At 42.1% G+C, this 25,952-nt stretch overlaps 1 protein-coding gene across 1 annotated transcript; it reads left to right on the top strand.

The window, feature by feature from the left end:
• Nucleotides 1-18,408: 18,408 nt before the first annotated feature.
• Nucleotides 18,409-20,525, top strand: LOC109422843 (lipase 1-like). The gene is made up of 3 exons (XM_019697735.4): nucleotides 18,409-18,504; nucleotides 18,570-19,133; nucleotides 19,193-20,525. The coding sequence occupies exons 1-3, from the start codon at nucleotides 18,409-18,411 to the stop codon at nucleotides 19,751-19,753; spliced, it is 1,221 nt and encodes a 406-aa protein (XP_019553280.3). The 3' UTR covers nucleotides 19,754-20,525.
• The last annotated feature ends 5,427 nt before the right edge of the window (nucleotides 20,526-25,952 follow it).

Genomic DNA, 25,952 nt, shown 5'->3' with positions numbered 1-25,952 from the left:
CATATAGCCGAAGCGGTAAACGCACGGGTATTCAGCATGACCATGCTGAGGGTGACGGGTTCGATTCCCGGTCGGTCCAGGATCTTTTCGTAAAGGAAATTTCCTTGACTTCCTTGGGCATAGAGTATCTTCGTGCCTGCCACACGATATACGCATGCAAAATGGTCATTGGCAGAGGAAGCTCTCAGTTAATAACTGTGGAAGTGCTCATAGAACACTAAGCTGAGAAGCAGGCTTTGTCCCAGTGAGGACGTTACGCCAAGAAGAAGAAGAAGAAGGACTCAATTTGCAACAACTTTTCCGAAGACAGTATTCTGTTTTATCGAATCGGTGAATTTATATAGCTGTTTCTATGTTAGGGTCATATATGACCCCTCCGGCTTCAAAGGGTTAAATCAATAAACTTGTCCTAGATATCATCTATGATCATTCACATAATGAACGCTAAGATCACGATAACCAAGGGCACGAACCGAAGCAGAAAAGTTATCAACTGCGCCTGTCACACCTGCCCCGTGTCATTCCTTCAACATTTGCTTATCACAGACTCGCTTCGGTAACCCATTAGAGGTCTAATACTCGTGAACAAGTCGCTTTTCCTGGACACCATTGTTCAAATAAATTTGCCTTAATTCAAAAGAAAACGCACCATTCTGCACTCAACCGTATCGTCCGCACTAGATACCGAAAGCACAACACCATCAACGATCACTGAAGGGAGAAAGAAGTGATAAATTGAAGTGAAATTATCGTTATCACTGCGGTCTCACGGGTGGAAAAATCTACCTTGGCCTCAAAATCAAACAGTGTAACGCTAAATAGTAAACATCGAGATTACCTTTTGGATTCAATGGTTTTAGCCACCATTCGAAAGGGCTGACCGGCGTTGTTACGTTGCGTTGTTGGATGGTAAGGTTCCGGGTTTCATATCCCGTTCAACGAACATGCTGAAACTGTTGTACTGGGAGCGCAAATGTAAACACCTCAGAGATTGTTATCGATGATCGCTTCTACCCTGGGTGGGATCTTAGGGGAGTCACAGACAAACAGATGTAACACTTAGAATAAATCTCAGTAAAAACAAACGTCGTCACGGAAACGTAAAAGTGTAGAATTAGCTATAAGTTAAAATACACATTAATAAAAACAAAAAAAAAACGGAAACGTAAACGTCCAATGCTAAAAATGCTACGTTGGGTCGAGCTACCACTAGGTGGCGGAAGTGACGTCATACTGGAGACAAAAACACGAGCGGCGTTAGTGATCAATCGGCCACCTATCGATAATTCGAATCAATCCGTTCAAAAGGTAAACGATGGAGAGCAAGTGAAGTGTGAGGTCTTTTTCTCTCTGGGGGAGTTTTGCCGGACACGCACGCGATACGCAGCGCGAAGAAACAACCGTTCCACCAAAGCAACGACCGACTTTGAACTTCCTTGCAGAGACATATTCCGAAACACTGTCAAGTGACGTAGCTTTGTGCTTTTTTACTTGTTGCATAGACACCAACTTCTGCCAAGCTTTACAGTAACCAGACGCATGCACCAGTGAAGACTGAAAGCAGGATTTGGCACGAAAAGTTTTATCGTCAGTACTGTGTATTTTGAAATTTGTAAAGTCAATTCATATATTATTCGAATCATAGCTTCCTTTACTGCGCTTCATTGTAAACGGATCGGCGCTCGCTCTGCTCCGTCGATTGCGGAGTGTCGGAAAAAGGGATTATTAGTCTAATGGTTGAAGTGTCGTAGTGAAAAAATTACTTGTCCTAAAACCTAAAGCGAAGTTTACCCGCTTTATAAAATGTAGGCGCCCCAGGAAAATCTTACCAATCGACAGAAAAGAGCACAACAATGGCTAGAGAAGAAGGCCAAAAAAAAAGCTGCTTCGTCGTCGTCCACTATTCCGGAATCGACAAAAACACCCGCTAAATACCGCGAATCTGAAGAAATAACACCGATCGCCACAGACAACATCACAATGATGACACTCCGATGGAACAAAATCGCCGTCTTCTGATCATCATCCGAATCCTTCAACTGGATTGATGAGCCGCTCCGCTGAAGAAATTATTACGATTGCTTCGGCTGCCACTGAAAACTACACGATGATGAGCCGCCCCGAAGAAAACAATATTCCGTCTGCTGATCACCCTCCGATCGCTTCGAAGGCCGCTGCCGCTGGCAACTCCACAGTGATGAGCCGCCCCGAAGAAAACAATATTTCGTCTGCTGATCACCCTCCAATCGCTTCGAAGGCCGCTGCCGCTGGCAACTCCACAGTGATGAGCCGCCTCGAAGAAAACAATATTCCGTCTGCTGATCACCCTCCGATCGCTTCGAAGGCCGCTGCCGCTGGCAACGCCACAGTGATGAGCCGCCCCGAAGAAAACAATATTTCGTCTGCTGATCACCCTCCAATCGCTTCGAAGGCCGCTGCCGCTGGCAACTCCACAGTGATGAGCCGCCTCGAAGAAAACAATATTCCGTCTGCTGATCACCCTCCGATCGCTTCGAAGGCCGCTGCCGCTGGCAACTCCACAGTGATGAGCCGCCCCGAAGAAAACAATATTTCGTCTGCTGATCACCCTCCAATCGCTTCGAAGGCCGCTGCCGCTGGCAACTCCACAGTGATGAGCCGCCTCGAAGAAAACAATATTCCGTCTGCTGATCACCCTCCGATCGCTTCGAAGGCCGCTGCCGCTGGCAACGCCACAGTGATGAGCCGCCCCGAAGAAAACAATATTCCGTCTGCTGATCACCCTCCGATCGCTTCGAAGGCCGCTGCCGCTGGCAACGCCACAGTGATGAGCCGCCCTGAAGAAAACAATATTTCGTCTACTGATCACCCTCCGATCGCTTCGAAGGCCGCTGCCGCTGACAACTCCACAATGATGACCCGCATCGCAGAAAAGAAAATTCCTTCCGCGGCCGATGTTGAACAAATACTGATCTGTCCCGCTGAAAAAATCACTCCAACCGTTTCGATCGCCGCTCACTACTCCACGATGCCGACCCGCCGTTATGAAAAAAATATCTGTGCCTACCCGTTTGCTAATCACCCTCCGAGCACTTCCAAGGCCGCTGCTGCTAACTTTGACAAGATGATGACCCACCCTGTTGAACAAAATAATGCTTCCTCTGATCACCCTTCGACTGATTCTACTGCCGAAATTCAACAAATGCTGATCTGCCCGCAGAAGAAATCACTCCAACCGCTTCGGTTGCCGCTAACTGCTCCAAATATCTGTGGCATCCTGTCTGCTGATCACCTTCCGAGCACTTCCAAGGCCGCTGTCGCTGACTTCAAAAAGATGATGGCTAGCTCCGCTGAACAAAATGCTTCCTCTGATCACCCTCCGATCGCTTCGACTTCCGACATCCAAGTGAGTTATTAGATTAAATTGTGCTCATTCTGCGAATGGAGTGCCCTGATAAAAATAGCATAAAAATCATAGATTAAGTAGAATCAACGCTTTCATTCAAGACTGCACAGCCGAAAAACAAATTTCATAAAAAATACCGTTACCGTAATCCGGGGTCAAATTGATCACTTTAAAACAACTTTTGCGGTTAAAATCAGTGCCAATTTAAATATTGCCAAAAGAATTTCTGTAAAACCAGTACCCGGTGGATTTCCATGGAACCATGTGACAGAATTTTGTTCAACAAATTTAAACTTTAAGTTAAATAACTCCAAATGTCAAAAAAATGGAAATGCCACTTTGGGGCGAAATTGATCATCAGTATACAATTAAGCATCGGTTGGAAAGGGAAATTTCCTTCTCCGCCTAATTTTGCTCTTCTAAAACCGAATAACGCATTTAAAATCTTATAACTAGTGAATTTAATACCAAAAAGGAAAAATTAAATTTTGAAATTTCGCCTTAAACGCCTTAAGGTAGGCAATTTATTTTAATACAAGTGATATCTATTAGGGGATGTCCATAAACTACGTAGACTCTTAGGGGGGGACGGGGAGGTCTGGCCAAAGTCTACGCTCCATACAAATTTCGAAAATTTTGTATGAACAAAAGTCCACGGAGGGGGAGGGGGGGGGGGGGTCTGAGATTGTCCAAAATGAGTCTACGTAGTTTATGGACAGCGCCTTACAATAAATGACTATTTCATCAGAATATGAACTTTATTTTAACCATTTCATGTTCTGATTAGCTACATTACTTCCCAACCAAGGCTCCACAAAAATGTTAAAACAGAGAATTTACGGGAAGTCCTATTAGCAATCGATTGTTTAGTAGCAATGATTTCAGCTAAATGAGAAATAGGGTATGTGTACCATTCCTTGGCCTAATTTGCAAGCCGCCTTGACAGTTTTGACCATAACTCATGAATTAATAGCACTAGAAATAATATGTTGACCGTATTACACACTCTAGGCAATGCATGTTTCTCCAATTGGAAGTAAACTTACGTAAATATTTAAGAAATTACTTAATTAAGCTGAAAAGATTCGATGCGATGGTATGCAACGTTGGTCTATGGTACAAAAATTGGCCTATTAGTGGATACATTGTTGGCCTATTGCTTTCCATGCACTAGAACCACTTATTATCTTATTTTTTCAATATTTTTGCTGAAGTATTATCTCTGTTTGTTCACCAATCGTACTTTTAAATTACATTTTCGGAGCCAAATTTTCAAAAAACTATAAATAAATCACTTCAACTAAAGTTCTTTCTTAATCTAGTAACGAAAACAACGCAACCCTATTATTGTGTTATATTTTTACAGTCACCGTACACAAAATCTTTCTTCCTGTTCGTTCTTTCTGGTTCTTACGCAAGAAATGTTGATGACGCCTTTTTATCGTTGTTTTTGATGTCACTTTACTGATGGGAAAAGATTTGGGTACATAGTGAAAAAAATATCCTCAATATTCGGCCCACATTCAATTTTTAAAATAGTTATTATTCGTTGAAAACAAATACACAAGTTCAAAACAGCGTCTTTAACCATCGCATCAAATGTTCAGTTATTGAAAAGTCAGTTCGAAATGTTCCAGAATCATGCCATTTATGATCATGTGTATAGACTACCCACTAAGCCGAAGAGTCATGGCGTCTACAAAAGTTAAACAAAGTAACATTTTCATTCAATTTTAATGCTCCAAAGTGCTAAAATTGAAACGAAATGTTACAGTTGTTTGGCGCATAGCTTTTCCGATATCCAGTTATGCGTGTTTGTTTGAGTTTTTGGTTTACGCTGAGATAGGCCGAACGAGGGGACTATGCCAACGAAGCATCCTGATACCCTACACTGCGAATTCCTAAAAAAATAAAACAAAACTAACTTTTTTCTAAAAAAAATCAAAGTCTACGCTCATTTCTAGACATCTACGAATCAGATGACGTAAAAAGTTTAAGATCATTACGACGCTTATGAGTTTCTAGTATGGAATTACAATGTAGTACCCGAATGATCAATTTCACCCCGCTGATCAATTTGACCCCGGTTTACGGTACTTATCGTGGAATTGCAAATCGACCAAGTTCTATTTGATGGTCGGCACTTCTCCGACAATATCGACGTCAAATCTTATCGGGTCACTTACATTCTGACCACAAGTAATGGTCAAACCGCACTCAAAATTCTCCGTGACCAACAATGTACGGTACCGGCGACCGCCTCGATACTTTAAACGACTAAATCAACCAAAAGTCGCTTCAGTATTCGTCCAGTGTGTCGAGGCAGCAGTGTTGGTGAACGACGCAACCAACAGCACCGACGGAATGCAAACTAATTTTGAAGGAGAAGAATGCAGCGCGAGCGGTAATGCTGCAGAATGGAACTCGGTAGAACGTGGAACAATTCAAATACAAGTGGCAACAGCATTTCCCCTTATGTCGCGAGCCGAAATTTACCGGGATAAGGATGCGTGCCTCATAGCGAACGTACGTGAGGTGATTGAAAGATGGAAACAGTACTTTAATGAACACTGCACGGCGTATTTTTTTAACTAGTTCATTTATTTGGGGCTCAATCGCGTTTAACGCTTTGCGGAGCCAAAACTCATTTTTTCTATTTTATGTACAAATATAATTCTTATGCAACATAGTTAGTACGGGACGGAGCCAGGATACTCGTGGCAGCTCGAGATTAGTGGTCCACATATGCTTTTAGGATGGGCGTGATAAGGAGTGGAGGTAAGGGTTCTCTGAAGCTCATCCGGAAGGTATAACGTAATGACGTGTTCGTTGTCTTCGTAGTGATTCAGCTTAAACGGCGTAGAAACCAACCCGGGAGCTTCTTGACAGCTGCCGAACAACGTCAGCGTACCTAAAAATTTTGGTCCGGGTGGTACTGTCAGATTCAAAGCGGCAAGTGCTACTTTTGAAAAGGACGAAATTCAAGAATAACACACCGCACAAAACATATTAAAGCAATAAACAGGAATCTTAACGTGTTGTTTTCACTTTTCTGGCGTAGGAGAACGCAAATTAAATTCGGCATGATGAATTTTGTTTACTAGAATCGAAATTTATATCTTTAAAACGGGTAGAGGCAAAATAGTTGACTTTCATAAAAATAATTAGAAATGCATGTTTTCTTCTGATGCGGTTAATAAGCTGCATATCTGATGGCAAAGCCAAAAAAAGAAGTTAAAAATAATAATTTGCAATTTTTTTTCGAGTTTTCTCCTCGGTTTGATTTTGTATGTGCAATAACAAATTAATATGCACGACCGTTTAAACATGTGCTTTTATTACATTTCTTAGACTGTTCGCAATGCTGTTTTATTTTGGATGGCGAGTTTTAAAATTTTTAAAACTCGCCATACAAAATAAAGCAGCATTGCGAACGGCCTTACACAACAAAAAGAAAATTCAATTGGGTTTTTAAATTAAGAAAAATGTATTGATTTTTTGATTTTATACAAAAGAGCACCTTTTTCTGAACCACCATGATTTTTTTCAGATTTTTAGAACTCTATTTTGGTACCTAAAATCGCTTTCGAAGAGATTTTTCGAAATCACCTTTTGACAGCTGACCAACTGCTTGACAGCTCCACCCAGTACAAAATGCGACGAGGGGTGATTCGACAAATCGCTCCCATACAAACTTCAAACTGATTTTTAAATAGGTTCCCGAGCACCAAAATTCATGAAAATTTGGATTTAGGCTCAGTTTTGCATGCAGATTCTGAATATGGAATTATCTCAACACTGCTAAAGAAGCCAATTGAATATACCGCATTTAGTTCACCACTGGACTGCGCACTGAGTCTTCATAAGTGCGAAAACGTAAATAAAACTGCGCGATTGCATCAAATCAAATTGATGTCTTCGGCGCACTATTTCTTCGGTGTATGCTGAATAAGTGCTCTGAAGACACCAAGTTTATTGGATGCAATCGCGCACTTTTATTTGCGTTTTCGCACTCGTGAAAACTAGTGCGATAGTCCAGTGGTGAACTAAATGCGCTATACAAAAGTTCAATGAACATTAGTTTTTGCCAGTGAAGAAAATTGTCAGACAAAAGAGGCACAAAACAAGCAACAAAGAAGGTGCGACGATTACTCTTTATCCCTACTGGTAACAGATAATGACATGATCTCGAAATTTTTTGTTGCAGACAAAACGGAAGCTGAATTTGTTGCGTACTTTTCAACTCGTGAATAATCAATTATTGCTAACCCAAAGTCAAAACTGTTTGATGATAGAGCTTCACCAGAGTTGCAGTGTTTACCGACTCGAAGTTACCGTTCGAAAATCGCAATGCAAGGCTTAAAAATCTCTAAACTCGTGGTGTACGATGCTAATCCCATTATTTTCAAGTTGGGACAAACTTATGTCGCATGGGTTTGTTTGTCGCAACAAATACAGGTTGCGACATTGTCATTATTGTTGCGCGATGGTTGAATTTTGATTCACTGGTTTTTGCGCTTCTGTAGAATACGTCCTTTTGATACGAAACGCTAGCCTCTCTTTGGCTTCCACTCACCACGCAACAAAAAGATGTTTTCGCATGGACAAAAATTGTTGCGTCAGTGAAGGATGGACCCGTTGTTTACGTACAGTAGCAACATCTACGATTTGCAAGTAGGTACGCGAAACTGAGCTCATCTGTCAAGTAGTGCGGGGGGTTGGTAGAAACACTCAACGCTCAACTGCTGATCGGTAATGAATCAGATGCCATACGATAAATACTCCAGTCGTCAATTCAAGATCCCCGCATGTGTAATGCAGCAAGCCGGGCTCAACAATCGAGGTGAGATTTCACGATATTCAGTCAATTTGCGATACAAAAAGAAATATATAAAAAAAAATCGACCAAATATACCCCAATATACGGTATTACGAAAAATGCGAGCTCCATGTGAGGCTTGGTCTTTCCGGCGCGCGAGGCTCCCGCGGAAAGTTCCAAAAATTTCACGCTACAGATAGCCATCTCAGATAAAAGCTGAAACCTCTCATTACTCAAACCAACACCCAAAACAAACACATCTAAATAACAGATCCATTCCGTTTCGTCATAGGAGGAGGGGGAAAAAGGTCTTTTCTGCGGAGCACGGCGGCAGAACAACAACCTCCGCGAAGTCGGATACGGATACGCACCGGTAGGTTCAAATTACTTGTAAATTGAATCGAATATAAAGGTATCGCATTCAGATAAATCAACACGGGAGCCTAGCGATTTTCTGCCACGCGGACGATACGGCGGTTGGGCAACAGTGGAATGGAAGTGTGTGGCCAAAATATTTATTTTTTTATAAATACTAAAAAAAACATAAAAGTATACTTAAAAAATCACACACAAAACAGGTTCCATATAGAATTGATTCTTTTTCACGATTATGTTGGATGTTTACTAAAAACTGCATCTCAAACTTCACGACTCGTACGCTGAAAACATTGACCAATTTTCTTCACCACAGTGGAAAAGTGTTTGCTCTGTTGAGTGATTGCTGAACTGTGGTTGAACGCACTAATGTTCTCGAAAATTAAACTTCTGTCGCTGTTGCCACCGCACCGTGAACGCCGTCCGTCACACAGAGCAGTTAAATGCCCTCAATGGTGTACAGGGGATGGCCAAAATGCACATATAACAGGTTGATAAACAGTCAAAATTTGAGATTTTTTTATGCACTCTATGAAAAGTTATAGCATGTTGAACTTTTTTGTAAGAGAAAAAAAGTTGCCTATCCCAAACATTTTGGCCATCCCCTGTAGGTAGGTACACAACACATTCGTATGTCATGTCAAGCGGTCTCCGGCCATCAGCGGATCGCTTCCAGATCACAAACACGCGATTCCACCGAATAAATTTCCATTTTTGGATGGGCGATTCCATTCGCTATCGGTTTCCAACCGCCGAAATACACCGTCACCATCAATCTGTTTTTTTTTTGCTTCTTGCAATTTGGTGGGTATTGGAGTATCTGCCGGAAAAGCGAGGAACACCTAGTCTAATAGTACAATGGATCAAATGAACAAAAGAAGGTACCGACATTCTGTCGCTGATGAGACTGAAATAAATGAGAAAATTCCAATTATATATGACAAATGTCAACTGAATGATTCAGGAAATGAGAAGCAACAAACAATTATCTTTAATTTGTTACTCGTTAACACTCAAATTTGACTGTGGAAGCCTAGTACTTGAACCAGTTGCACCACGCGCCGTGGTGTGAAAAAATGAGAGCATTTAGGTATTAGCCGGTTGAACGTAACTGAAATGATGCCGGTTAATACTGAACAAGCCGGTATACGAAGCCAAAACAAAGATGAACTTGATGAAGGCTCTCCATTCCCCATGCATGTTATGGATGTCTCTAGAACCGTTGATGTCTAGAAATACCAAGCGGAATTTGTGCTGGAATGATAACAAGCGAAATGACATTGAATTCGTTCTGATACTACTCCATAACTGCTAGCACTAAATCAAGAGAATATAGTGTGTAACCGTTTCAATCCCAGAACAACATGAATCGGGTCATGAAATAGTTATCATCGACAATAACAAGTTTAATACTGTCTTACCTCGATATAACGTAAACTCGATGTAACGTAGTCTCGATAAAAAGTAATTTTTACCCAGAAATAACGTAATGTTTTGTGGTTTCAATTTTTTGCTACTTGAATATAAACGTAATTTACAAACTAAACTACATATATGACATCACACCCCTCGAGGAATTATGCGGTTGTACAGGAAACGGTTATTAGCTATTCTAGCACAACAAAGCATTACATATTTTTCCTGTTCTGGAAATGGTGGTATCGCAGCTGAGTTTACTAGCCAGTTGTTTGCACTTGTTCGTAGTCAGGCTCTGGGATACCGGACAGCTACCGGTGGAGTGGAAGCAAGAGGTAATCCGCCCCATTCACAAGAAAGGCAACCATTTGGAATGTGAGAACTTCAGAGTAATCACCATTTTGAATGCTGCCTATAATATGCTATTGCAGATCATCTTCGAATGAGGTCGTGGGAAGTTATCGAACCGGCTTCATCGATGGCCGATCGACAACGTACGGCAAATCCCCCAGAAATGCCGTGGATACCAGGTCCCAACGTACCACCTGTTCATTTAGAGTGGGTCATCGTTTACACGGTGTTCAATAAGTTCGGATACACCATATAACTTGAATTAATTTCACATCTGTAATTCAGATTTTCAAAGTAAATGTATTTATTGAAAGGTCATATAACACTGATCAAATATAGTATATGGTTTTGAATAAAGTCTTGTTCTACTTTTTTTTATAAGCCTTAGATGTAGCTAAAGTTTGTTAGCTCCGGCACGCTGGAATAAATTTCGATACGTTGCTCAAACTACAGAAGTCTAAAACGTTGACTTTTGAGTTTACATCTCACTATACTAAATTAAAATAACTACATTAATAGACAAAAGCTTTACACTGCTATTTCAGTGATGATATGGTGATACAAGTTTAGTCAAAATGTGCTTAAATCTATGAAAAAGGCATAAGTACATTATATAAAGCCAATTTTGGTTAAAATTTGCAACAATAAGGATATAATCAAGTATTGGAAAAGATAATCATGGATTAAACTGAGATATAACGCAGCCTTGCATTTTGACAAAACAAAAATCATTAAAACAGGTACAGCGGCAATTTTAACAATTTCAAAGATCAAAATAAAATGAGTCCGTACTTCACCCAATCTGAATCTTACAGATTATTTCGTATGGCCATAGTTGCTACCATTAATGCTGAGGACAACAACCTAATTTGATTTAACTTAACACCATTACTCAATAAAAACTAGACGAAATACCTATGACAGACGTGCGTTCCGGCCGAAGGGAACTTGAGACACATTTGCAATTATTACAAAAGGATAAAGGACAGTTTATTTCAAAACATATACTGTATTTGATCAGTATTATGTAAGCTTTCAATTAATACATTCACTTTGCAAAACTGAATTACATATGGGAAATAAATTCAATTTTACTGTGTATCCGAACTTATTGAACACCGTGTATATGGAAACATGAAAAATTCAATGGTATTCCATCAGATCAAAGCTTTTTTGATCCCATTTCAGGACCCAAATAAGTGTGCAAAATTTGGACACGATCGGTTATGTCTACATTTTGCGCATCGCGTTTGAAGCTTGTATGTGGCTTTACATGAGAAAACACACTTTTTTGCATTTCTCTCATAAGAAGCTCGAATTTTTCAAAAACCATGTACGATCAAACGATCAATTCTGACTATACATGTCAATGGTTGCTCCTCCGTGATTGATCTGATCTGGTACCAGTTGCACTGTGATCCAACCGAATAAGGGGCTGGGACATTCCACTTATTCTCAAAGTGCAATTTTAGCAGCTCATAGTCATGCATATTTTGATCAATAACGGCGCCGGCCAAGTCCTTATAGTCAGCTGGGAAGGGAAAGGAATGTTAGAGTGTACTGGTTGTTGCTACTAGAGACCGAGAGCACTCTGCGTCAAAAACCATGTAACCGATAAAGTGAAAACATAGCCTAGGGTGTCCTGAAAAACTTTTTCGAAGACCGCTAAGTGATCTGATGCTTATGAAAAAAGTTATAGCGTTGGCATTGCTTGGCGAAACAGCATGATTTTGTTGCTATTGTTATTCCTTTACATGTTCAAACATAAACACATGCATGCGGTTCGTTGGTTATAACTATTTCCACAAGCATCGGATCGCTTTGCGGTCTTCAACAAAGTTTTTCAGAACATCCTAGGCTATCATTTTACAGTATTGGTTAAAAAGTTTCAGACAAACTTTTTCAACTTATGACAAAAATGCAAAAAAGTATGTTTTCCAATACAAAATTTCATACAAATTTCAATTGCAATGCGCAAAGTGTAGACGCAACCGATCGTGTTCAAATTTTGCACAGATACTCAGGACCCGAAACGGAATCAAAAAAGCTTTGATCTGAGAAAACGGATCCGATGACCCACACTAGTTCATCCACTTCCAAGCGGCATACCTACGACAGTATCGACTGCACAGAGTTATGGAAGGGGCAGCAGGGATTACAGTCCCGGGGCCTGATGAACCCCCCCGGTTGCAAGACAGCTGCATAGTCACCGACTAAGGACTACTAACCCCAATAAAAGGTGTCAAGTAACCCATGCCGAGGAATGAGTGATCGAGGGGATGAAAAAGATGCTCGATCGTTAACGGAGCCTGTGGGGTACCTGGGCACCACACACAGCATTTATTTCGTCCCCTACCGCGTTAATGCAGGGCTCTAGCGTGGTGGACTTCTTTCCCGTGCAACTCATGGTACTAAGCATGAAAAAATCAAAAATCTAGTAGGAGGAAGTGGTAGTGGCGAGGCCATCAATCGAGGTGGCTGAGCAGCAGCCAGGCAAAATCATTGACTTTACGTCCACGAAGTCCAACATTAGTAAGGACCTGAAAACGGCCCTGTTTTGACTTCGTAAGTCGATGGACGATGCCCCCTGCTTGGCACGTGAGACTCGTGAAGACTGCAGCAGCGGCGGAGTCGGTGAAAGCAAAGGCTATGAAGTCTACCCAGACGAAGGCCTTCGCTTTCGCAGGAAGTCCAAAAAGTATGGCGGATGCGACTGCTTTTGATAAGCACTCGCAGAAGCGGGTAAGGCAGCCGTCAGGTGCCAACCCCGAAGATCGGCAAGTCGGACCCCAGCCTGACGTCCTGGAAAGCTGGGATGGATGGACCTGAAAAGGCTTTCCCGTCCCGAATGGAGGGGGAACAGGGGATTGCAACCATTCTTAGGCCAACAGCAAACACAGAGTACGGCGAACCAAGGGATAAACTCCCCTTGGACGAAGGTCGAGCGGAAGAGGAAGTAGAAAATGTCGCCGTTCGAGAAAGTCAAACCAAAAAAGCGTAAAAGAGGAGGTGCCAAGCGCGAGAAAGGCGACGCACTCGTCATCAAAACCGAACAGTCTAAGTACTCGGACGTCTTGAAGCCGACGGGAGCTGACGTGCGCAGTTTCAGAAGTACTCGTACGGGCGATATGATCCTGGAGTTTAAGTGCGATAAGGAACGCAAGGGAGCCGCCTACAAAAGTTTGGCAGAAGAGGTCCTTGGCGAAGTGGTCAAGGCAAGCGCTCTTACAGCGGAGGCGACTCTGAAGGTGAAGAACCTAGACGGGATCCCCGAAGCGGAAGAGATCGTCACGGCACTGCGGCAACAGTGCCGTTCGGCTACGGAAGGGCCCTTCAGGAACACATGTAGCCTTGATACAGCAACCTGTGGTGGACGCAAATCAAGGTGCCCGAACTTCCGAAAAGCCGTAGTGAGCAAATCACAGTGCAGGTAACGCTGCTGAACCTGAATCACTGTGACGCAGCTCAACAACTGCTTTGTCAGGCAATTTCTAAGTGGGGGGACGAATATCGCCGTCATAGCGGACTTATGCCGAGTACCCGCCGGCAATGGGAATTAGGTCGCGGATGGGACTGTAAAAATGGTGACAATATGGACGACGGGTAAATACTCGTCCAGGAGTTGGTGTCTACTACCTTCGTGGTCGGCAAAGTAAACGGGGTCTTCTTCTATAGCTGTTATGCACCTCCGCGGTGGTCGATCGAGCAATTCACGCAAATGTTGAACTGTATGACGACCGTGCTGATTGGGCGAAGGCTGGTTGTAATATGTAGCAGGTGTTTTCAATACCTGGGCCGTGGAATGGGGAAGCCGTTTTATGAACCAGTGGGGTCAGATCTTGCTAGAGACACTGGGCCATGCTATATATGTCGACATGGCTTATGTTGGTACCAAGAGAACCTTTAGTCGGAACGGTGCGGAGTTGATTGTTGACGTTACGTTTTACTGTCCAGGCCTAACAAGTAGTTTGACCTGGAGAGTAGACGATGGCTTCATTGACAGCGGTCAGCTAGCGGTTCGCTACAATAAAGATAACAACAACAGCGGGCAGCGGGTGGAGGAAGAGATGGCTAGGCCAAGGCCAAGCCCTCGCAGGTGGAAACATCGAACAAGAGGTATCTAGGTAACCGCTCCGCCATGAGCAAAACCTACCTGGTTTAAGCGGTTACGAGCTGGTAGCGGTGCTCTCGCGTACGTGCGATGTGACCACGCCTACACAAGTCCACCCTAGAAATGGAAGGCCACCGGCTTACTGGTGAACTCAAGCGATTGCGGACGGGCTAGGCGGTTGATCCAGCGAGCACGCCGCTGCTGAAGTCACACTAAAGACTGAGATAAGGGCAAGAAGAAAGGCCTGCTTTAGGGTCTCTGTCAGAGTGCCAATGCGAATCGGTGGGGGATGCCTTCAGGATCGTGATGGCCAAGACAAGAGGTGTAATGACTCCTACAGAGCAATCTCCAGATATTTTGGAGGGGATCATCGAAAGGCTTTTTCCACATAATGATCCTAATCTTTGGCCTCCTATCGTTGAACAGCTGGGAACTGGGGCTGGCGATGAGGAGATGGTCACCGATGTAGAATTTGCAGGAATTGCGAAGTTCCTTAGCGTAGGTAAGGCCCCAAGTCCGGACGCAGTTCCGAATCTGGCCATAAAAGTAGCTGTTGCAGAGGCTCCCGGTAAGGGCCGGGGCAGGTGGTGGACGCACTGTCAGCAACTGTTTCTAGTGCTAGCTGATAGGGTCTGAGCCTTCAGCAGGTCAAATCGCGTTCGTTGCACGTAAGTATCGGTTATTGGTACTTGCAAAACAGTTGAGCGCGGGCGTAGTGGTTGACCCTGCCTGGCTTCCGAGGACAAACTACATAAGCAGATTTTTTTCATATTTTTGCAGTGAACAAATTAACCCTTACACGATTCCGTAAAAAGTCTTCATATGTTAGTATTCTCCCAAAAATATGGAGAATATTCCATCCACTTTTTTTTTTGAGATATGAAGTATTGAAAGTTTGTTGAATACAGGGTCCTAAAAGTTCTATAACATCTAGAAAATTTATTTGATCTCGCACGAAATTTCACCATTGATTTCGACGGAAACATTGCAGTTGCAGACAATTGTTCAATACACTGGGTTTGAGGTTAAAGTGGTTAGTATATCGAAACCTGGTAAGGATCCTTCTTTGGCTGATAGTCGTAGACCAATTAGTTTGTTATCATGTCTTCGTAAATTAATGGAAAGGATGATTTTGAATCGTTTTGAATTATGGGCAGAAAAAAATAATATATTAGCAACTTCTCAGTTTGGATTTAGAAAAGGTCGTGGGACGCGGGATTGTACAGCACTTTTGACTTCACAAATTCAATTAGCGTTTAATAGAAAACAAGATGTTATTTCAACTTTTCTTGATGTTTCTGGTGCCTATGATTCTGTTCTGATTGATTTACTTTTCCATAAAATGAATAATTTTAAAATTCCAGTAATAATAACTAATTTTATTTATAATTTATTTTCCTTCAAAATCATGAATTTTTATCATGACGGGTCTTCAAAAATGATTCGTTATAGTTATTTTGGTCTTCCTCAAGGCTCATGTTTGAGTCCATTTTTATACAATTTATTCACAAGCGATATGTTATCAATAATTCCTAATGGATGTTATTTTATTCAATTTGCCGATGACAATGTAATTTTCATCAGTGGAAAAAATAGGGAAGTAATTCGACATTTCATGCAATGTTCATTGGATAATATTAGTCTATGGGCTCATAATAATGGTTTTACTTTTTCAGCTCAAAAAACTAAATTTATTATTTTTTCACGTAAACATTCTACCATTAGCATTGATTTGGATCTTGCTGGAAACGAAATTGAACAAGTTTTTGTTTATAAATATCTAGGTATTTGGTATGATTCAAAACTGATTTGGAATTGTCATATTAGATACATTCAAAAAGTTTGTGCAAAGCGAATTAATTTTCTCCGTAGTATTACCGGTACTTGGTGGGGTGCTCATCCTTCAGATATGATTACTCTTTACAAAACTACAATTCGCTCTGTGTTGGAATATGGTTGTTTTACTTTTGGTTCCGCATCTCAAACACATTTTTCAAAACTTGAAAAAATTCAGTTTCGTTGTCTATGAATTTGCCTAAAATTAATGAATTCCACCCACACAAAATCTATAGAAGTATTAGCAGGGGTTATTCCGATTAAAATTCGCTTTCAAGAGCTGAATAATAAATTTTTAGTGCAATGTTTTTCAAATAATCATTCAATAATTAGTATATTGAATGATTTATATGAAATCAATCCTTCATGTAGAATTTAGAATCATTCATTCATTGTTATGGGCAACAAATAATTCCTTCAACTAATAATTATTTCAAAAGCTGTGATATTCAGGCACATTCATTTTCACCAATAATTGATACATCTTTGCAATTGGAATTAAAGCAAATTCCTGATACTGAATATTCACGATACGCTAGAATATTATTTGAACGTAAATTTGTTGGAATTAATCAAAATCAATTGTTTTATACTGATGGATCTCTTATTGGAAACAATGCAGGTTTTGGTGTGTATAATTCATGTTCAGCATATTTTTTTAAATTGCAATCTCCTTGTTCTATTTTTGTAGCTGAATTAATCGCTTTATATTTTGCATGCAATTTAATTAAAGATTTATCTCCTAACTTGTTTATCATTTGTTCTGACAGTTTGAGCTCTATTAATTCAATCAGAAACAATCAATTCAATTGTAAATCTCATCATATTATTTTAATGTTGAAGGAATTATTATACAATTTGCAATCTAGGGGTTATATAATTAAATTCGTGTGGATTCCTGCTCATTGTCTAATTTATGGAAATGAACAAGCCGATTCTTTGGCTAAGCTAGGTGCCAATCGTGGTATAATATTTAATCGTGAAATTTTTCCTTCAGAGTACTTCGTTCAAATAAAAAGGAATTCACTTGAAACTTGGCAAATTGATTGGAATTCAAGTGAGAAAGGGCGATGGTGTCATTCGATATATCCGTTGGTAAATAATAATCCATGGTTTAAAAATTTGAATGTAGGGAGAAATTTTATTTGTACATTTTCAAGACTTATTTCAAATCATTACATTTGTAATAGTCATCTATATCGAATTAACATTGAAGAATCAAATTTATGTGATTGTGGTGAATCATACCAAGATATTGATCATATTGTTTTCCATTGTAAACGCTATAACTTACCTAGACAAAAATTTATTGATAGTATCATTAGTTTAAACTACTCCTTACCTGAATCCACACGAAATATTCTTGGCACTAAATGTTTGCCAATAATGAAGCTTCTTTATTCATATTTACAAGATATTTCTTACAATATTTGATACTGCTTTGTTTTTTTTTTATATATATATTTTCAGCATTCAAAATTCGATCGTCATACAGAGTACCTCGGATCATGGACCTTCCCTATCAAGTTCTTATCAAGATATCGGCTCGGCTATGGATTATTTCCGGAGGAGCCTTCATTTAGTTTTAAAAATTGTTTATAATGTCTTTTGAAAAGATTAAGAGTTTTTATGCCTTTTTGAGAACGATTTCAACATGTAAATTTGGAAATCACTCAAAGGGGCTTTTCCCTCTTACAAAATTTAAAGTTAAAAATAAATAAATAAATAAATAAATACTGGGTTTGAGGGTTTGAGTGACATAAGTAATCTTACACTCTCAAACTCATTCTATTCGAAACCTAGCGATAACGGCACCGATTGATTCCGTTCTTTTTATTTACATTCGTGCTTACTTCTAACAAAAAATACAAAAACAATAAACAAAATAAACAGCTCTACAATCATTTGTTTCTCGTAAGATAAAAATGGAAACCACATGCTTAATAAGGGAATCAAGACCCAAGACCCTATATGCAACAGAATTCATATCTCAGGCCTGCAAAGGGTTAGAACTGTTTATGATTGGTGTCAATAAACCCGCATCTGCCCTGCTGCGCTATAAATATCATTTGAATTATGAAATGGATAATTATTACAACTCAACTACTTTTCGCGATGACACCGTTTCAGCTGTTCATAGTTGTGTCATCGGTTGTAACGTCAACCATAGCCGAACCACGTATCGACAACGAAGATGGTAGTCTTACAACCGTAAGTTTATCTGAATGGTTTTGATTCACGGAATAGCTGGTTCCAACTTCTGTTCACATTTGCAGCCCCAAATAATAGTCAAGTACGGTTACAAAACGGAAACTTATCGGAGAGAAACTTACGATGGGTTCGTAGTGGAAATGCACAGGATAACGGCGTCCCCAATATCAGGTCGATTTCACCCCAGTAAACCTCCGGTGTTGCTGATACATGGTTTGCTTGGTTCGTCGGCTGACTGGATCATGACCGGGCCACAAAATGGACTTCCGTATTTGCTGTCGAATCTCGGATATGACGTTTGGCTGGGAAATGCCCGAGGAAGTCGATATAGCAGAGAGCATACTTATCTCACGGCAGATATGAAGGAGTACTGGGATTTTTCATGGCACGAAATCGGAATCTACGATATTCCAACAATGATAGATTTCGTATTGAAAACTACAAAATTTGAGAAGATACACTACGTTGGATATTCCCAAGGAACAACAGCTTTCTTTGTGATGACTTCTTTGATGCCAAAATACAACGATAAAATTATAAAACTTCACGCGCTGGCTCCGGCTGCCTATATGACGCATTTAAGCAACCCCGTGTTCAGATACTTGGCTGCCCATTTGAATACTGTTACGGTAAGTATTTCGAGAATTATTTTTTGAGGAAAATGAATGTCACGTTTCAATCTTTTCAGAGCTTGGTAAGCGCCCTTGGAGTCAACCAGTTTATGCCAGCAAGTCCAATGTTTCCCCATATTGCAAGTGCCATCTGTGCTGCCAATGAGCAACAATGCTTCAACATTATGTTCGTGCTGTCAAGTGGAGAGTATAGAAATCTGAACCCGCAAATCATTCCCATTTTAGTCGGGCATATACCGGCTGGTTCTTCAGCCAAACAGATTTTCCATTATGCTCAAGAAGTCACGTCCGGCCATTTTCGGCAGTATGATTATGGCGTTGATAACAACACTGAAATATACCATTCGCTGGATCCTCCAGATTACAATATTTCGAACGTACACGCTCCTGTTGCCATTTATTATAGTTTAAGTGATCAATTAGCTAGTCCATTGGATGTTGGTAGACTGGCACAGGAACTACCAAACCTGGTTTCCTTGAACCAAGTAACAAATCCCTCATTCAGCCACATGGACTTCATACTGTCAACCAATGCCAAGGACGAGCTCTACCTAGATATAATCGCCAGCATAGAGGCCGACACTCGACACGAACAACGGTTCAACAGCACTCATTGACAATGCGGGCCCGCATGCTTTGTACGCATTCCTCCATCCAAATTACCACTAACTGTAAGACTGTGAAAAGGTGAACAAACGAACAATTAAAAAGAGATTTATTTGACAGCATTAACTGTGTTCGTTGTGTTAATTCGTGAGAGCTCGAAAATTTGCCTATCCATCAAGTACCATTGAACTTCATCGAGGATGATTTGCACGGGCAGTACCCACACGACAAGCAAAGCTAATATAATCGAAACTTGTTCGTCCATCTATATCTTTCGTTCGCAAACCGCAAGATCAACCAACCCCGGCCAAGCGCTTCCTCGATTATGTTAATTATTCAGATTATTTTAATGCATTCTTAAAAACTTATTATCTGCCACTCGGTGACCCTCGCATAACAATTTCATTTAATTCCCTCCCACACTTAGCGCACTAACACGAACACAAGCACACACGGCCGCAGAGAGTAAACCATGGCAGAGCCAACCAGAGGCAATAAGCTGGAAAATTCCCGGTAAAAAGTTACACCTGCTGCATTCAACGACAACAAAACACCTCTCGAGGGTCCCCGTGCCCAGCCAACCCTGGAAACAACCTTTGGGAAAGATCCGTTTCACATGGTGGTAAAGCTCGTCCGTAAAAAGTAATTCTATTAAAATAACAGCAAGATAGTGCAGAAGTGTGATTTCCTTATGCTTATGGCGGTGGTGGGCTGTGGCAGCAAGTTTTATTATTTGAACAGCGGTGAGGACTTCTCGGAAGGCGGTGCCGCTGGCTCTGTCAGGAAAATTAAAATCATTGCCATGAAAAAAGCTTATGAGTTTCGTGAAACAGAAGAAGACGACTTCTATTTGATTCAAGTTGTTGTTCAATATTTAAAAAAATGCACTTTATTCAAAACCCACATCTGATAGAGTTTTTTTTTTTTCCTTCTAAACCATAGGGGGAAAAATCTGCTCAACAGACACCCTAACCTTCCTGTGGGGTTAAGGCCGTCTTCTACAACAATAGTAAAAGCCAGGACTACTCTCTCCTCGACCCACTAAAACACATTCCTATGGTCGCCAACAGGGATGGGACCATTCATTTGCAAAGAGTTACATTCACTTGCTATTATCTGAACTGAAGCATGCTATCGAAAAACAATGTATGGATGAATTTAACCTTGTAGTTTTATCTGAAAGTTTGTCGAATAACATTGGGTTCGCACACGCATACCAAAGTCGTGAGCGAGCTGTGAAGACAACTCTCCACGCGGTGAATGTAAATCACATTCACGCCTTGGAGAGTTGCGTTTGCTGCCTTCTGTTGACTTAACTATTGATTGTACGCTAATATATTTTTCCGCAAAGTTTCAGGTAAAACAAAAGTGAAAAGTGCTCCATACACGGAGCCACCAAACTACCCAAAATTGAGTTCTTTTGACGCAATCCCATAGTTCGGCCCAATAAGCCAAATTTGAGTAAATCGATTAAACTCACACTAGGTAAATTGCCTTCACCTCCAGCAAAAACATTTACTTAAGAGTAGGTAAATTCAACCCAAGACCCCCCTCATTCAACCCAAATTTGAGTAAACCTGCATTTACCAAAAATTGGCTTATTGGGCTCAAGGACCCCCATTGGGTAGATGCATCTCTGTTTGTTTTTGACAACATCGGTGAGGAAAAGAGGGAAAACAACCTAATTTTGGGTAACTGTAGGGTTTGTACTGGCATGCACTCTCTATGTTTATATTGAGTGTGTAGATAGTGCGAATTAAGCAGTTACGAATGAGCGTGTAGAGTGACAGTTGCGATGAAGTGGAGCGTCGGCGGACGACGGACAGCGAACCTGTGGGAAGTCTGGTGAATCCGAACGACCGGAGAAAAGCTTCTGGACTGGAGAGCTGGAGTTTGCCGTTGCGAGAGTCGCTTCCGGAAATGGACCCTACAATTGGCGACGAGGATGGGATGGAAGCCCTCGTATACGGTGAATATTTGTTGGCCCCTCGAACGTGTTTGTTTTGCGCTGGATTGCTGGCAGGTTGGTTGGTGTTGTGATGATGGGAGAAACGGTGCAACAATTCGGCAGGTGAAGTTAGAAGAGGAAGTGTAATTATTTCCACGGAATTGATGACACAGTGTTTTGAAAATGCAGGTGTTGATGAATAATTTTTAGACAGCTCATTGAGAGAGCATGCTTGTATGATGTTTCAGTGGAGAAGTGTGAATGCGCGTGGTCATTCATTTATTTAGTTCACATCAAATTCATGATAATACTGAATCAACAATTTGCCGCCATAATACTCGATTTGCAGCTGCAGCTCTCCATCCTCGGTCACGCCCAACACTCGCCAGATCACGCTCCACCTGGTCCGCCCATCGTGCTCTCTGCGCTCCACGCCTTCTTGTACCAACCGGAAGGTTAGCAAACACCAACTTTGCAGGGTTGTTGTCCGGCATTCTTGCAACATGCCCTGCCCACCGTATCCTTCCAGCTTTGGCTACTTTCTGGATACTGTGTTCGCCGTAAAGTGCAGCGAGCTCGTGGTTCATCCTTCTCCGCCACACACCGTTCTCCTGCACACCGCCGAAGATCGTCCTTAGCACCCGTCGCTCGAAAACTCCGAGTGCTTGCAGGTCCTCCTCGAGCATCGTCCATGTTTCGTGTCCGTAGAGAGCCACCGGTCTTATTAACGTCTTGTACATGGTGCATTTGGTGCGGGGGTGAATCTTTTTTGACCGCAGTTTCTTCTGGAGCCCATAGTAGGCACGACTTCCACTGATGATGCGCCTTCGTATTTCACGGCTCACGTTATTGTCAGCCGTTAGCAAGGATCCGAGGTAGACGAATTCTTCTACCACCTCGAAAGTATCCCCGTCTATCGTAACATTGCTGCCAAGGCTTGTCCTGTCTCGCTCAGTCCCACCTACCAGCATGTACTTTGTCTTAGCCGCATTCACCACCAGTCCGACCTTTGCTGCTTCACGTTTCAGGCGGGTGTACTGTTCTGCCACCGTTCCAAATGTTCTGGCAATAATATCCATGTCATCCGCAAAACAGACAAATTGGCTGGATTTCGTGAAGATCGTACCCCGGCTGTTGAGCCCGGCTCGTCGCATAACACCTTCCAGGGCGATGTTGAAGAGTAGGCAGGAAAGTCCATCACCCTGTCGTAGTCCCCGTCGAGATTCAAATGAAATGGATAGCTCACCCGAAATCCTTACGCTGTTCTGCACACCGTCCATCGTTGCTCTTATCAGTCTAGTCAGCTTCCCGGGAAAGCTGTTCTCGTCCATAATTTTCCATAGCTCTGTGCGGTCGATACTGTCGTACGCCGCTTTGAAGTCGATGAACAGGTGATGCGTTGGGACCTGGTATTCACGGCATTTCTGGAGGATTTGCCGTACGGTGAAGATCTGGTCCGTTGTCGACCGGCCGTCGATGAAACCGGCTTGGTAACTTCCCACGAACTCATTTACTTTAGGTGAAAGACGACGGAAGATGATCTGGGATAGCACTTTGTAGGCGGCATTCAAAACGGTGATCGCTCGAAAGTTCTCACACATTAACTTGTCGCCTTTCTTGTGGATGGGACAGATTATCCCTTCCTTCCACTCCTCCGGTAGCTGTTCGGTTTCCCAGATCTTGACTACTAACTGGTGCAGACAGGTGGCCAACTTTTCCGGGCCCATCTTGATGAGTTCTGCTGCGATACCGTCCTTACCAGCCGCTTTGTTGTTTTTGAGCTGGTGGATGGCATCCTTAACTTCCCTCAGCGTGGGGGTTGGTTCGTTCCCGTCCTCTGTTGCACCAACAGAGTCATTTCCTCCGCTGCCTTGGTCCTCCGTGCCTATATTCTCTTCGCCATTCAGGTGCTCGTCGAAGTGCTGCTTCCACCTTTCGATCACCTCACGTTTGTCCGTCAGGAGGCTCCCGTCCTTATCCCTGCAGATTTCGGCTTGCGGCACGTAGCCTTTGCGGGATGCGTTGAGCTTCTGGTAGAACTTGCGTGTTTCCTGTGAACGGCACAGCAGTTCCATTTCCTCGCACTCCGCTTCTTCCAGGCGGCGCTTTTTCTCCCGGAAGAGACGGGTTTGCTGCTTCCTCTTCTGTCTGCGTGTGGTACAATCGGTATTTATCAGAACAATTTTTTTCAACCGTGGCGGGTTGCCGGTTGAAGAAAATTTTAACCGTGGTGGGTGCCGGTTAAAAGAACACATGAGACCGTGGCGGGTGCCGGTCGAAGCAAATTTAACTGTTGCGGGTGCCAGTTAAAAAGGACAAAAAGACCGTGGCGGGTGCCGGTCGAAGGAAATTCAACCGTTGCGGGTGCCGGTTGAAAGGACAATTGAGACCGTGGCGGGTGCCGGTCTAAAGAAATTTAACCGTTGCGGGTGCCGGTTATAATCGAGGCCGTGGCGGGTTGCCGGTCGAAAGAAACATTTGATCGTTGCGGGTTGCCGATCAAAGAGAATGATTAACCTTGAAAGTTCCTGCGAGCAGGGTGCTTGGGAGCAAGGTAGTGATTCCATGGCTTGGGGGCGCCTGGAAAAGGATCCGTAAATTCCTGAAATCAGGTGACATCGAGGTGTTGTGTTGTCATGACTTAAGGGTGCGTTAAATACACAATCGTAGTTGGTAGTTTTTTTGGTAGTTCCTGTAACCACAACATGGTAACATTTCCATGGTTGGGGCGCATGGAAATAAAGTAATTTGCCTTAGAATCTCCTTCCTTCAGGGAAGGGAATTGGGAATTGGGAAGTGCTTCCATTACATCTTAGAGAAAACCAGGGTTTATTAGTGGATCCATAGATTGGGAACAGGGTGATGATTGGCTGGATGATGGAGATGCGATGCCTTCCATGTTGTGTTTGAAGGCAGTGTAGTGTTTCCATAGTTTGAGGATGCCTCTAAGAAGATTGATCTGACTTAGAGATTCCAAGTTACGCTTGAGACTTTGAGAGCACTAGAAGTAAATCGTACTATCGCCTAATAGTTCTTGCGAGAGACGTGCGGGCGTGAATCATTGTATTCCATGGTTTGAAAGTACTTGTAATGGATAATACATGTATATAATGGATCACTAAAATAACTAAAATGGCCGCTATGAAGCGAACAGAAAGCGCCACTGTACCCTTGTGTGTTTGACCTAACTCCACTGCTGTCACAATGTTAATGTCTACAGTAAACGTTCGATAACTGCAAAATGTTTACGTTTCACTTAACGAACGAAAATCCGATAACTGCAACGCCTGACAGTGTCAACAAACCGTCAATTGACGTAAGATGAACGTGAACTTCATCCGACTGTTCATTTGGGCTAACATGGCGCACAGTTCTGACACTTGGCGGTGCGGTAACTGCAAATTTGTTGCACTTACCGAACTTGCAGTTAAAAAGCATTGCAGTTAAATCGTTTGCACCGACCGAACGTCTACTGTATATACACTGGCGCCTTTGTTTACATGCGGTGAACACTAGAAAAGTTTGCTTAATTGATCCATTGATTCAGGCTTGGAAGAGAACAGGGTTTTCGTAGTTCGATGGTTTTGATGCAACAGTTGTCACAATTACACAAAGCGAACGTGTGATGTTTGATGGTTTGTGTAAGGAGTGGAAGGGAAAGCGAGACATGTTTTGTTTACTGACCCGGATGCTGGATTCAAGAATGGATTATTTATTATACCAAGGGTTGCTGAAACTTGGTTGTTGAAGATTGGCTAGCTATCTGTACGCGGATGGTTGGGATTGGAATGGGAAAATTTGGCTGGAATTTGTGCGTCATTGAATTGCGCACATGAGAAGTTGGCTGAAAAATAAAGTATCTAGTGTTGAAAGGAGTTGACGTCTATGATTAATAAATCTTACACCGTACACCAAAGGGGTCAGCAATATTATGAAAAGCAGTGTGTAGTACAAATAAAGCATAAGTTCAGAGAGTGACACACGTGGCTCCTATCAAACCAAATGAGTATAAGGCACAGACAGAAAACGTGACTAAGAAGAAAAAATAGTGACATCAAGGTTTGAGTTCATTGTGGGTGGCTACGATTTGTTGTGCCATGAAAACTGCAATTTTTGGGAGGTAAAGAAATCCTTAAGGTATGCTTTTGTTTGGATTTGTTAAGTGTGTGAACTCACATCGACCCGGAAACCCCTGCACCAATGGAAACAGTCAGCTGGTTGAAGAGTTAAAACATTTGGAGTGTTAAAACAGATGTTTCCCT

Source organism: Aedes albopictus, chromosome 2, assembly GCF_035046485.1.
Source record: "Aedes albopictus strain Foshan chromosome 2, AalbF5, whole genome shotgun sequence".
Lineage (NCBI taxonomy): Eukaryota > Metazoa > Arthropoda > Insecta > Diptera > Culicidae > Aedes > Aedes albopictus.
The sequence above is the reverse complement of the archived record's forward strand: the minus strand, read 5'-3'. Positions and strand labels throughout refer to the sequence as shown.